Source organism: Oncorhynchus mykiss, chromosome 30 (assembly GCF_057628025.1).
Source record: "Oncorhynchus mykiss isolate SJ-2025 chromosome 30, ASM5762802v1, whole genome shotgun sequence".
Taxonomy (NCBI): domain Eukaryota; kingdom Metazoa; phylum Chordata; class Actinopteri; order Salmoniformes; family Salmonidae; genus Oncorhynchus; species Oncorhynchus mykiss.
Genome location: NC_143051.1, coordinates 21,982,057 through 21,996,905, shown reverse-complemented (window position 1 = coordinate 21,996,905; position 14,849 = coordinate 21,982,057). Strand labels below are relative to the sequence as shown.

Below are 14,849 nucleotides of genomic sequence, written 5' to 3'. Positions count from 1 at the left end.
TATTTACAGAACCAGTCAAAAGTTTGGACATACCTACTCATTCAAAGGTTTTACTTTATTTTTACATTGTAGAATAATCGTGAAGACATCAAAACTATGAAATAACATATGGAATCATGTAGTAACCAAAAAAAAGTGTTAATACAGAAGCCCTATTTGGTAAAAAATATTATGGCAAGAACAGCTCAAATAAGCAGAGAAACGACAGTCCATCATTACTTTAACATATGAAACTCAGTCAATCAGGAAAATTTCAAGAACTTTTAAAGTTTCTTCAAGTGCAGTCGCAAAAACTATCAGCTTCAGAAATTGCAGCCCAAATAAATGCTTCACAGAGTTCAAATAACAGACATCTCAACATCAAATGTTCAGAGGAGACTGTGTGAATCAGGCCTTCATGGTCGAATTGCTGAAAAAGAACCACTGCTAAAGGACACCAATAATAAGAAGAGACTTTCTTAGGCCAAGAAACACGAGCAATGGACATTATACCGGTGGAAATCTGTCCTTTGGTCTAATGAGTCCAAATTATAGATGTTTGGTTCTAACCACTGTGTCTTTGTGAGTAGGTGAACGGATGATCTCTGCATGTGTGGTTCCCACCATGAAGCATGGAGGAGGTATGTTGGTGCTTTGCTGGTGACACTGTCAGTGATTTATTTAGAATTCAAGGCACAATTAAACTGCATGGCTACCACAGAAATCTGCAGAGATAAGCCATCCCATCTGGTTCGCCGTATGGGACTAGCATTTGTTTTTCAACAGGACAATGACCCAAAACACACCTCCAGGATGTTTAAGGGCTATTTGACAAAGGAGAGTGATGGAGTGCTGCATCAGATGACCTTGCCTCCACAATCACCCAACCTCAACCCAATTGAGATGGTTTGGGATGAGTTGGACCGCAGAGTGTAGGAAAAGCATCTAAATTTATTGTTGCGAGTTAAAATAGTAGAATACACAAGACGCAATTTTGAAATTTGGCTGTGCATCAGAAGTTTTTTCTTGTTATGTTAGCCACTGATAGTTAGTCCCATGTCAGCTAACATTTTTTAGATTGCTAAGTTAGTTTAGCGGCTAGCTATCTAAACTTGTTATCATAGGTGAATTACCGGTCGGGAGGCACCCTTTGACTTTGTTACTCAGTGTCACTCAAATATCATAAAAAAATTGTAAACATTTCTCTCCACCCTATGGCAAAATGTGTAGAACTGCAGGAAGTTAGCTGTAAAACAGCAAATGTTCCTCGCCGCCCCATGGCAAAATGAGTAGAACTGCAGGAAGTTAGCTGTAAAACAGCAAATGTTCCTCGCCGCCCCATGGCAAAATGAGTAGAACTGCAGGAAGTTAGCTGTAAAACAGCAAATGTTCCTCGCCGCCCCATGGCAAAATGAGTAGAACTGCAGGAAGTTAGCTGTAAAACAGCAAATGTTCCTCGCCGCCCCATGGCAAAATGAGTAGAACTGCAGGAAGTTAGCTGTAAAACAGCAAATGTTCCTCGCCGCCCCATGGCAAAATGAGTAGAACTGCAGGAAGTTAGCTGTAAAACGTACCATTTTATCCACTATCAAGAGAGGACCACTAAAATGTTTTGCTTGCTATGTGGGTGTGGGTATGGATGTGTGTATGCAGACCTGCGAGCAACTGTGGACCCTCATGATGAGTTCAGATTTCTTTTGACCCCCAACCCCATCAAAGTTGCCCATCCCTGCTCTAGGTCTCTGCGTGACCTTTCAAAGTTTGCCATTTCAAATCGCCTATTATTAGTGCCACCTTGTGGCCAATTGGCAAAGCATTGCATGAGAGGGTGTCAACTACTGGCGGCCTTACCATCTCACAGGAATTTGTCTGTTAATTTTGCTCGTAAGAAGAACCAGTATTTTAATAATGAACCAGAAGAAATACAATAGGGTTTCACCAGCTTTGTTGCTTGAAGCCATAATGAATGCCAACAAATACAATAGGAAATACAATAGGAAATACAATAGGGTTTCACCAGCTTCGCTGTTGAACCCCTAATTAAATTGGATAACAATTCAATTTAAATTTACAAGTAAATATGCATCAAAAACCTACCTAAAATGACGACCTCAGCACCATGCTTTTCAGGGCTGGCTTGCCTGTCCACTGTTTCACACATACGTTACTGGATGTGAACAGTCTGAGTATTTGGCGCATGGTGGAGACAGTCTGTCAGAGAGGCTGAGGGTTGAGAAACAGAGTCTGCTGGCAGGGAGACAAACAAGAAGGCTGGCAGGGAGACAAACAAGAGCATCATGTCAAAGGAGCTTTAGCAGACTGTTGATATTTGGTTACTAACATAATTAATCCTGCAATAAATTATTTTGATTGAATCCCATTCTGCCCCCCTTGACAGTGACTTTGCTAATAGCTACACTACACAACAAGAAGTAAGTGGACACCTGCAAGTAAACATCTCATTCAAAAATCATTGGCATTAATAGGGAGTTGGTCCCCACCTTTGCTGCTATAACAGCCGCCACTCTTCTGGAAAGACTTTCCACGAGATGTCAGAACCTTGCTGTGGGGACTTGCTTCCATTCAGCCATGACAGCATTAGTGAGGTCAGGCACTGATGTTGGCCAATTAGGCCTAGCTCGCAGTCAGCATTCCAATTCATTCCAAAGATGTTCGATGGGGTTGAAGTCAGGTCTCCATTTTTGCATGGACCTCGCTTTGTGCATGGGGGCATTGTCATGCTGAAACAGGAAAGGGCCTTCCCCAAACTGTTGCCACAGAGTTCGAAGCACAGAATCGTCTAGAATGTCATTGTATGCTGTAGATTTAAGATACCCCTTTAATGGAACTAAGGGGCCTAGCCCAACCCATGGAAAACAGATCCAGACCATTATTCCTCCTCCACCAAAATGTACAGTTGGCACTATTAATTGGGGCAGGTAGCGTTCATGAAGCTCCCGACAAACAGTTATTATGCTGACGTTGCTTCCAAAGGCAGTTTGGAGCTCGGTAGTGAGGACAGATGATTTCTATGCACTTCAGCCGTCCCGTTCTGTGAGCTTGTGTGGCCCATGGTTAACAACTCCTCGATTAATACCCATTGTAGGTTAGTCGAACAAGAATCCATGTCAGTATATATGAGACAAACAAACCATATTCAGAAGAATCTCACTAGAACAGAAGAACAGGCACTTAAGGAGTTAATGAAAGATTAATCTTTGGTTATTAAACCTACAGACAAAGGGGGTGCAGAGGTTGTTTAGACTATGAAAAATATAAAGAAATTCAGAGACAACTCAGTAATGAACGTTTCTATAGAAAACGGAGTGTTGATCCCACACAGGTGTTCCAAAGGGATATTTGCTCTAATATGAAGCAAGCCCTATTAAACAACCTGATCTCAAAACCTGAATATCTTTGCTGCAAATGTGCCATACGTTCATGCCTGTACATTTTACCAAAATTACACAAACCTAAAAAACAACAAGGCAATTATCCAGGCAGACCAGTGGTTGCAGGAATAGGCTCAATGCTAGAGCCATTGTCAAACTTTGTACTCTTTTATTAAAACTCATGTGTAAGCATTGCCATCATATGTAAAAGACTCTATAGACTTCATAAACAAGATCTCACCAATAGCGGGTTTAAAAGAAGACTATTTTGGTCACATTAGATGTCGAGAGTCTACGTATATACCAGCATTCCCCATGTGGGGTGGCTGGCAGCACTAGCACACTATTTGGGAGACAGAGATACCAATGAATATCCACCAACAAACTTCATTCTAGAACTGGCCGAATATGTTTTGACGTATAACTATTTTAGGTTTGATGATGAATACTACCTCCAAACGAATGGAACATCGATGGGTTCCACATTCGCTCCGAGTTATGCTAACTTTTATGCAGGTCTTTGTGAATAACGTTTTGTTAATAAAGAAAACGAAAATCCATTTTTGAATAAAGTCCTGAAGCTGTATCGATATATTGACATCATTTTTTGCATATGGGAAGGAACTGAAAAAGAGCTGTCAGATTTTATGGCACTACTCAATGACATTGACCCCAATCTCAAATTCACTATTGAATGTGACACTCAACGTGTTCATTACCTAGATATGTGGATTGAGAAATCAAATGGAACCCCGTTTACAACTCTGTATAGAAAAGAAACGGACAGAAATACTCTATTACAGGGGGACAGCTTCCATCTTGAGCCATTAAAAAGAGGACTTCCAAGAAGCCAGTTTTTCAGACGGTGCCGTATATGCCACTCCACAGAGGATTATCTAGAAAAAGCAGCGGAGATGAGCATTATGTTTCTAAGAAGAGGCTACTCGTCACAATGTGTGGATGAAGCTCTTCATTTGGCATTAGGGAAAACACGAGATGAACTGTTCCAAAAAAGACCCGCTAACGAACAATCCATAATGTTCACAACCACATATACTTTGAACTCGCGAAAAGTGGGAGGTGTGGTCAAGAAACACTGGCATATTTTATCATCGGACCCAGTTTTGCCGGCTGAATGTAAAAATCCACCACTTATTGTTTATAGGAGAGGTCGCAATTTACGAGATAAATTGGTTCATGCCAACTGCCAGCCACAAAAGAAAATCAGCCAGGCTCTTTTACACCCTCTACCAAATGATAGCTACAGTGGGGCAAAAAAGTATTTAGTCAGCCACCAATTGTGCAAGTTCTCCCACCTAAAAAGATGAGATGAGGCCTGTAATTGTCATCATAGGTACACTTCAACTATGACAGACAAAATGAAATAAAAAATCCAGAAAATCACATTGTAGGATTTTTAATGAATTTATTAGCAAATTATGGTGGAAAATAAGTATTTGGTCAATAACAAAAGTTTATCTCAATACTTTGTTATGTACCCTTTGTTGGCAATGACAGAGGTCAAACGTTTTCTGTCTTCACAAGGTTTTCACACACTGTTGCTGGTATTTTGGCCCATTCCTCCATGCAGATCTCCTCTAGAGCAGTGAGGTTTTGGGGCTGTTGCTGGGCAACACGGACTTTCAACTCCCTCCAAAGATTTTCTATGGGTTTGAGATCTGGAGACTGGCTAGGCCACTCCAGGACCTTGAAATGCTTCTTACGAAGCCACTCCTTCGTTGCCCGGGCGGTGTGTTTGGGATCATTGTCATGCTGAAAGACCCAGCCACGTTTCATCTTCAATGCCCTTGCTGATGGGAGGTTTTCACTCAAAATCTCACGATACATGGCCCCATTCATTCTTTCCTTTACACGGATCAGTCGTCCTGATCCCTTTGCAGAACAACAGCCCCAAAGCATGATGTTTCCACCCCCATGCTTCACAGTAGGCATGGTGTTCTTTGGATGCAACTCAGCATTCTTTGTCCTCCAAACACGACGAGTTCAGTTTTTACCAAAAAGTTATATTTTGGTTTCATCTGACCATATGACATTCTCGCAATCTTCTTCTGGATCATCCAAATGCTCTCTAGCAAACTTCAAACGGGCCTGGACATGTACTGGCTTAAGCAGGGGGACACGTCTGGCACTGCAGGATTTGAGTCCCTGGCGGCGTAGTGTGTTTACTGATGGTAGGCTTTGTTACTTTGGTCCCAGCTCTTTGCAGGTCATTCACTAGGTCCCCCCGTGTGGCTCTGGGATTTTTGCTCACCATTCTTGTGATCATTTTGACCCCACGGTGTGAGATCTTGCGTGGAGCCCCAAATCGAGGGAGATTATCAGTGGTCTTGTATGTCTTCCATTTCCTAATAATTGCTCCCACAGTTGATTTCTTCAAACCAAGCTGCTTACCTATTGCAGATTCAGTCTTCTCAGCCTGGTGCAGGTCTACAATTTTGTTTCTGGTGTCCTTTGACAGCTCTTTGGTCTTGGCCATAGTGGAGTTTGGACCTATAGAATAAATGTACTTTTAATCTGTCTGTCTGCCTGTCTGCATCTTTCAAGACATGGCATATGAGGGTGCAGTGAGATACCCAATGGGCTGGACGATACTCTTCTCATCAATCAGCAGGAAAAACATACTTAAAAACTGGAAATCAACCAATCCTCCATCCTCCACAATGGAAAGGTCAAATGCTTTATTATCTAAATGTTGAAAGTGCATGGTCGATGGAGAGAAATAAAATGGTGCAGTTTGAGGCCATGTGGCGGAGAGTGATGGGTGCTGGAGATGGGAGATGTGAGCAGGTGGGTCTGGGCAAGGGGAATGTTGTGGATGTTCATGTTTTGTACTGTTGAAAAAAAAAGAATAAAAATAAAAAGTAAAAAAAACACTAGAGGTTAAAATGGGATTACTTTTGATTTCACATAGGAAAAGAAGCAGTCCAATTCTGATAGAGTTGATACAAAATCCTATGGTTTAATATGATTACTTTTGATTCCCAATAGGAAAAAACACACTCCAGTAGAATTCCAATAGGATTCTGATACAGGTGACACAAATCCTATAGGATTGTGAGAATTATATAGGATCCTATTGAAAAAAAATCACTCGTCCTATAAATCACTAGTCCTATAGGATGTTTTTACTAGGGTAGTGTAGTTTTGTTTCTTCCCTCTTATTCTCTATACAGTATAGTTTTCACCAAGCGTTCCTATTTCTACTGACTGTTACTGGGATAGAAGACTGGTTTATACTTGGTAGATCATTGTCGTTTCTGGAAAAACTGTATGGGAGAGATGGAATGTGAGAAGAGAACAGTGAAAAGGAGGGTGGAGAAAGTAGAGAGAGGGAGAGTGTCACGGCCGTCCTCCTCTTCATCCGAAGAGGAGAGACGAGATGGATCTGAGGACCAATACGCGGCGTGGTAAGTGTCCATGGCAAATCTTTAATCAAGAAAAACTGAACACTATACAAACGAGTAACAAAACAATAAACCAAATACGACCGTGAAGCTACAAAATGAGACCTGTGCTGAAACAAGCCATCAACATAGACAATCACCCACAAACAAACAGTGCAACCCAGGCTACCTAAGTATGATTCTCAATCAGAGACAACTAATGACACCTGCCTCTGATTGAGAACCATACTAGGCCGAAAACATAGAACTGCCCCAAAACATAGAAAAACAAACATAGACTGCCCACCCAACTCACGCCCTGACCATACTAAATAAATACAAAAAAACAGAAATAAAAGGTCAGAACGTGACAGTACCCCCCCCCAAAGGTGCGGACTCCGGCCGCAAAACCTTGACCTATAGGGGAGGGTCTGGGTGGGCGTCTGTCCGCGGTGGCGGCTCTGGCGCGGGACGCGGACCCCACCTCATCATTGTCTTAGTCCGCCTTATTGTCCGCCTCCGTGGCTTTCTCAGCATGACCACCCCTCTCAATGACCCCACTGGACAGAGGGGCAGCTCGGGACAGAGGGACAGCTGCTCGGGACAGAGGGACAGCTGCTCGGGACAGAGAGACAGCTGCTCGGGACAGAGAGACAGCTGCTCGGGACAGAGAGGCAGCTGCTCGGGACAGAGAGGCAGCTGCTCGGGACAGAGGGGCTCCGGCAGCAGCTCTGGGCAGAGGGGCTCCGGCAGAGGCGCCGGACAGGCGGGAGGCTCCGGCAGAGGCGCCGGACAGGCGGGAGGCTCCGGCAGAGGCGCCGGACAGGCGGGAGGCTCCGGCAGAGGCGCCGGACAGGCGGGAGGCTCCGGCAGAGGCGCCGGACAGGCGGGAGGCTCCGGCAGAGGCGCCGGACAGGCGGGAGGCTCCGGCAGAGGCGCCGGACAGGCGGGAGGCTCCGGCAGAGGCGCCGGACAGGCGGGAGACTCCGGCAGAGGCGCCGGACAGGCGGGAGACTCCGGCAGAGGCGCCGGACAGGCGGGAGACTCCGGCAGAGGCGCCGGACAGGCGGGAGACTCCGGCAGAGGCGCCGGACAGGCGGGAGACTCCGGCAGAGGCGCCGGACAGGCGGGAGACTCCGGCAGCGGCGCCGGACAGACAGGACCACCTGCAGGGAGGAGACAGAGAGACAGCCTGGTGCGTGGGGCTGCCACAGGAACCACCAGGCTGGGAAGACCTTCAGGAGGCTTGGGGTTAAGAGGAGGCACCTGAAAGACCGGGCTGTGGGGGAGCACTGGAGCTCTGGTGCGCAACCTTGGCACCACTTCCCCAGGCTGGATAACCACTCTAGCCCGGACCGTCCAGAGTGCAGGCACAGGTTGAACCGGGCTGTGGGTAAGCACGGGAGATCTAGTGCTTACTACACGCACCTCTCCCTTCGGCTCCATTCCCACATTCGCCCGGCACGAGCGGAGCGCGGGCAGAGGACGCACTGCACCCTCCCAGCGCCCCGGAGACACAGCACGCAGAGCCGGCGCAGGATACCCTGGGCCAAAACTGCGTACCGGCGACCAGACCCGCTGAGCAGGCACCATACGCCCTGGCTCGATGCCCGCACTCGCATGACACTCTCGGGGGGCTGTCCCATAGCGCACCGGGCTATGGGCACGTACTGGCGACACCGTGCGCTTAACCGCATAACACGGTGCCTGCCCAGTATCTCGCTGCTTATAATAAGCACGAGGAGTGAGCGCAGGTCTGCTACCTGGCTTAGCTCCACCCCTCGTGTGCCCCCCCCAAAAAAAAATTTGGGGCTGTCTCTCGTACCTGTCGCACTGCCGTGCTGCCTCCTCATATCGCCGCCGCTCAGCTTTCGCTGCCTCCAGCTCTGCTTTGGGGCGGCGATATTCCCCAGCCTGTGCCCAGGGTCCCTCTCCGTTCAGTATCTCCTCCCATGTCCAGGAGTCCTGTGATACCGGCCGCTGTTGTTGCTGCTGCTGCCGTCGCTGTTTTCTACCACGCCGCTTGGTCCTTGGTTGGTGGGTGATTCTGTCACGGCCGTCCTCCTCTTCATCCGAAGAGGAGAGACGAGATGGATCTGAGGACCAATACGCGGCGTGGTAAGTGTCCATGGCAAATCTTTAATCAAGAAAAACTGAACACTATACAAACGAGTAACAAAACAATAAACCAAATACGACCGTGAAGCTACAAAATGAGACCTGTGCTGAAACAAGCCATCAACATAGACAATCACCCACAAACAAACAGTGCAACCCAGGCTACCTAAGTATGATTCTCAATCAGAGACAACTAATGACACCTGCCTCTGATTGAGAACCATACTAGGCCGAAAACATAGAACTGCCCCAAAACATAGAAAAACAAACATAGACTGCCCACCCAACTCACGCCCTGACCATACTAAATAAATACAAAACAACAGAAATAAAGGTCAGAACGTGACAGAGAGGGGGAAGGGTGCTGAGGCGGGGTGTCAGTATCAGGCCAATCTAGCAAATGGCCAATGGCATAACTCCATTGGTGAGCCCCCAGATAGCTCAGTCAATCAGCACTCTCCCTCTACTTCAACGGGAAATTCCCTTTCCTAGGATGCCACAACAGAGAGGCAGACACAGACACATTGAGCTTTGTGTTTGCCACCACTGAGGCATGGTATGGGCTCAATCCTTTTTTTTTAATAGAAACTGAGTTTGAGCACCGTGTGTATGCGTGTGTGTGTGTGTGCGTGTGACTAAGGCTCTCCAATCAGCTGGAGTTCCATCATGTGATCTCTACCTCAAAATCAAGAGAGAGGGAAAGGAGAACACACAAATAGAGAAAGTAAAAAGAGTCTAACAGACCCTCAACTTCAGTTCTTTATACAAACTAGAATTATTCCTGACTGTTCTTCGACAAGGGGGAGGAGTTACGGAGGGAGAAAGTGAGAGGTGGAGAGATGGAGGAAGAGGGAGAGAGGGAGGGAGTATGAGGGTAGAGAGGGAAGAAGAAAAGAGGGAGAGGTACAGAGATGGAGGAGCAGAATAGGGGGAGACTGAGGGAGGAAAATTGCCAAACCTGGCGAAAAGGGTGGAAAATGCCAGTGCGCCAGTTTTTACTTGATAAAATAGCAAACTAAAGTGCGTTTGACACTTGCACCTCAGCGGCAGCCGAAAATAAAGCCCTTGGTCTTTCCATATCCATGTGTCATATAAGTAACTGCAATTTATTTGTGCAGGTTGTTAACCTTATGTTTTTATTAATCCTAGGACATTTCTCTTCCCACACACATACAGTATATTCACTTCAATATACCAATACACAATACCATGAATACTTGCACTTCACTTTTCAGCATCCTGTTTTTTTGTTCTGCTATTTCAACTCTCTTCACCCTTCCGTTTGCAAACTAAGAACAGTAAGCACTGAAAATCTCTCTGTCACATACAAATGAGAACATAGGCTACATTACAATGGTTACAATGTAAGTTTCTTTATTAGATGAATTCCTCACATAGCTAGAAATCAACCCAGACATGAATTCACACCAACGTTTACAGTATTAGTAATTTGTTAGAGATTAGTAAAAATGTGCATTAATAACTAGAGTATACAGAAATAAAGTTTAAAATCCCAATTAAAATCATCTTTAAAAATATATATATGTTAAATGCTTTGTCTAGACTAGAATATTAAATTCAATTTCAGGTATCTCCATGAGGTACTCTAAACAACACTCCCCTTCTAAAAGAACCATCTACCTCACAGATGTCATTGATAAGAGCCGATAGCTATAGCCTAGCAGTTATACTGTATACTACATGCACAGAGTGGTTCACTGCTTTGGCAATGCTTCAACGCTAACTGTCAGCCACAAATCACATGTTGCTAGCCCCGCACCAAGCTATGATTATATGTTTAATGTTTTGGATCTCAGTGTGTTGCAGTAAGAGTGTATATATGTGTGTGTATGTATGTGTTCGTACGTGTGTGTATGGATGTGCTTCACCATCATCTTTGACAATCTACAGTGGAATGTAATAGTCACCATCCCATTCATATTTAATAGACCTGAGTTTTCTTTGCAGGTCAGTATTTACCAACTGTTCCACCTGCCTTCGCACCTCGTGATCTACTACTCTACTAGCATCAAATCCCTCTCCATCGAACAGTTTGCTCAAGCTCTCTGCCTCGGCGCAGTTCCCGTAGGGCCACATCTGCGTTTCTCTTGTCTCAAGGCCAAACAGATTATGACATGATTTGCAAGGATCCATCTCGTCCCCAGTCTTCACATTGAAAGCCTGGCACCTGAAATTCTTTGGTAGATTGAAGGTGTGGTCGAAGTTCACTCTCTTCGTCTTGGTGATTGGGTCGTATGTCATCACGGCATTGGATACACTGCAATGCCAGGTACTCAGACAGGACACAGCAACCATGATCTGTCCTTCTTGCTTCCCATTGCAGGACATGGACACGCCATAGTAACTTCTTTCAACATCATTCCTTCGAGAGACACAGATGGTTGAGGAGGTAAACTGGTATTTACTCTTGGATTCTGACATGACATTGGCGATTTCCTTCAGTCTCTCCAGTATATTGATCTCTCTGTCTGGTCCAAGCAAGGAGACCACCTGGGAGTAGATGACAGCAGACGTCAAAAGACAGGTCAGGTAAAATCCCCAAAAAGAAAATAATGGTGGCCTGTATAATGCAGAGAAACCTTATTGAACTATTCACAGCATGATTTACACAAATATATACAGATAGGAGCAGATCAATATATTATGTTAGAGCAGGTCACACACATGTTTTTGTGAATACTTTACAAAAGTTTCTCCGCAATATACCGTCCACCTTTTTTCTACAAACGGTAGACATCGTAGGATAGGAATGCCCCTTGTGGGCCGTGGCGTGTATTCATGGATACCAAAGGAAGCCAGACTTCTCTCTGTGTTTCAGAATTTTCCGTCAATTTGAAAGACGCTGAATGTACAGTATCGCACAGGAGAAAGCATCCAAGCGAGTAAAACAGCACCCCTCTGTCTCTCTACTGGTATGCCATCTATCTGATGCTGTCTGGTCCAAACGAGTATGACATTGTTGCTGCATATAGCATTGAAGTCATTGAAGGTTTGTCCCTTCTCAGTTGAATTAATACGGTATAATAATAACAAGCATTCATCAACACAACACTTACCATATCCAGCACAGAGGAGAACGGAGTCCGTTTTGGCAGTTTACTTGTGTAATTCACAAATGGTCTCGGGAAAATCTCCTGCACTTTAGGCATAAGTTCACCAAGGATATCGTTGGGGGTGCATTGTTGGGGTCTATGAATGAAACCTAAGAAGAAGATGCTGTGGAGAATCTTAGAGACAAACACAGGTTTGCTATGAGATGTACAAATTAAATGATTGTCTCTTTGGATGCATAACCCTAATTTCTGGATGACTCTATCCATCCATCCATCCATTCATTCATATTTTTAGAGGTTGTTTTATGTAGGAAAAGAAGATAAACTATCCAATGACACCTTCAAATGCATACATACCTCATCCACATGCACCTTACAGCCAGGGTTCTCTACGCATAGTTCAATCATTATATTGATGATTCTGAAGGCATTTGTCCTAAAACTTTCTTCAGCCAATAGAAGTTCTTCTGCCCTAAAATATTTATATTTTTGTCAGTTATGACAGAACAAGATTTTTATTAAATAAATAAGTGTGCAATTATTTAATATATTGAAATATCAAAAGAAGAGTTCATGTTAATGGTGAATAGGTTAAGGCTTACTTCTTCTGCCGTTTGGCGTCCTGTCATGAGAAAGATGACGTCATAACCATTAAATAGATCACTTGGCCTATACAATAAACTGATACTGCTGACATGAAAACTCATTAGAAGGTTCATATTAATTTCAAATTAGCCAAATTATTTACTGAAATAGCTACGTTTTTAAGAGGACTGAGCAAATATAGTAGACTACACCTAATATTTGCATAGACGTGTCTGCGCACGGGGAGAGGCTATTAGGACACTTCTGACCTGCAAAACGACTTAACAAAACATAATACTGACCCTTACCTTATCTAAACCCTGATCCTAACATCATTTGAACCAATTCTGAAATGAAATATGGTTTTGCAGGTCATCCTTATAGCCTTTTACGTGCGCGCGTTCCTGCGCGTCAAAACTCTTGAATGAATTTCGAGGTGTTTTGGCAAAATCGATAGATGTATACAAGATAGTGTGTTCAATTGTTCATTTTTGCCGTGTAGGCCTATTTTAATTTCTTCTCAACAGACGGTGCAAAAAAAGCTACTCACCATTTTTGAGGAAGTTGCAAATATGAAAATGAAAGTCAACAGCCAAACAGTCGTTTGGTCACCATCACGTGATTTACAGTAAGAATTCAAGGATTAGATGTGTGCCGACTATAAATTCCAATTTTTCATTTTTGATTGATGGTTACTCCTTTCGTCCTATAGCCTAATCTAGAATTGATTGTTCAGTTCTTACAACAAATTCTTATAAGTAAGTTAATGTTGTTTGAGATACAGCTTTATTGAATAATTACACTGAGTGTACAAAAAATTAAGGACACCTTAATTAACCATGAGTCAAATTGTCTGGATCTCATTTGGGTGGTGCACCGTTCTTGAGACACAAGATAAATTTTGAGCATAAAAAAAAACAGCAGTGTTATAGTTCTTGACACAAACTGGTGCACCTGGCACCTACTAAAATACGCCGTTCAACAGCATTGAAACATTATATCTCGCCCATTCACACTCTGAATGGCACACATACACAATCCTCTCAAGGCTTGAAAATAATTGTTTCATTTGTCTCCTCTCCTTCATCTACACTGATTGAAGTGGATTTAACAAGTGACATCATTTAAGGGATCATAGCTTTCACCTGGACTACAGGAAAAGGAGGACCGAGCATGCGCCCATTCTCATCGACGGGGCTGTAGTGGAGCAGGTTGAGAGCTTCAAGTTCCTTGGTATCCACATCACCAACAAACTAACATGGTCCAAGCACACCAAGACAGTCGTGAAGAGGGCACGACAAAACCTATTCCCCCTTAGGAGACTGAAAAGATTTGGCATGGGTCCTCAGATCCTCAAAAGGTTCTTCATCTGCACCATCGAGAGCATGACTGGTTGCATCACTGCCTGGTATGGCAACTGCTCGGCCTCCGACCGCAAGGCACTACAGAGGGTAGTGCGTACGGCCCAGTACATCACTGGGGCCAAGCTTCCTGCCATCCAGGACCTCTGCACCAGGCGGTGTCAGAAGAAGTCCCTAAAAATGGTCAAAGACTCCAGCCACCCTAGTCATAGACTGTTCTCTCTGCTACCGCACGGCAAGCGGTACCGGAGCACCAAGTCTAGTCCAAGCTTCTAAACAGCTTCTACCCCTAAGCCATAAGACTACTGAACATCTAATCAAATGGCTACCCAGACCTTTCACTGTAAGGTCTACACCTGGTGTATTTGGCGCATGTGACAAATGCAATTTGATTTGATTTGATTAATCTGGTCAGTCTATGTCATGGAAAGAGCAGGTGTACATTATGTTTTGTACACTCAGTGTCTATGTTAACATATTTTCTGCTGTCTGCTCCCCATAGGCAGGGTCTAAAATAGACTCTCCCTGCTTATGTACAGGTAATAAAGTAGCTAAATACATGAATTAATAAATATATACAGTTGTGTGAAATGCAGCGGATGATTTTAATGCAACAGTGAAGACTTCAAACAGGAGAACAACAATTAATTATTCTAGTTAATTCAGGCTGATTCTCACAGAGCTGCTAGGGTGCACCTCAATAGTCTACAGTAGCTTCATGCTTTCTCTCCTCATCACCTTTCCCAGCTTTGCTGTTGAACCCCTAACTATATTGGATAACATTTTAGTTTAAATCTACTTGTAAATATGCATTAAAAAAACAACAACCCAAAATGACCTCTCAGCACCAATCTTTTCTGTGCTTGCTTGCCATTGGTGCCTGTCCCCTGTTGTGTAACATACGTTTCTGGCTGTGAACAGTCTGAGTAATTGGCA

At 44.2% G+C, this 14,849-nt stretch overlaps 1 protein-coding gene across 1 annotated transcript; it reads right to left on the bottom strand.

The window, feature by feature from the left end:
- Nucleotides 1-10,241: 10,241 nt before the first annotated feature.
- Nucleotides 10,242-13,184, bottom strand: LOC110488101 (uncharacterized). The gene is made up of 5 exons (XM_021560119.3): nucleotides 13,103-13,184; nucleotides 12,570-12,589; nucleotides 12,325-12,439; nucleotides 11,971-12,141; nucleotides 10,242-11,404 (listed from the first exon to the last, which is right to left on the bottom strand). The coding sequence occupies exons 1-5, from the start codon at nucleotides 13,103-13,105 to the stop codon at nucleotides 10,799-10,801; spliced, it is 915 nt and encodes a 304-aa protein (XP_021415794.3). The 5' UTR covers nucleotides 13,106-13,184; the 3' UTR covers nucleotides 10,242-10,798.
- Between the last annotated feature and the right edge of the window lie 1,665 nt (nucleotides 13,185-14,849).

Excerpts from the sequence above, each read along its gene's own strand:
- LOC110488101 (XM_021560119.3), bottom strand. Across the intron at positions 12,142-12,324 it reads GTAAGGTGCATGTGGATGAG|ATTCTCCACAGCATCTTCTT; the intron begins GTATGTATGCAT and ends TTTGTCTCTAAG. Across the intron at positions 11,405-11,970 it reads TCTCCTCTGTGCTGGATATG|GTGGTCTCCTTGCTTGGACC; the intron begins GTAAGTGTTGTG and ends ATCTACTCCCAG.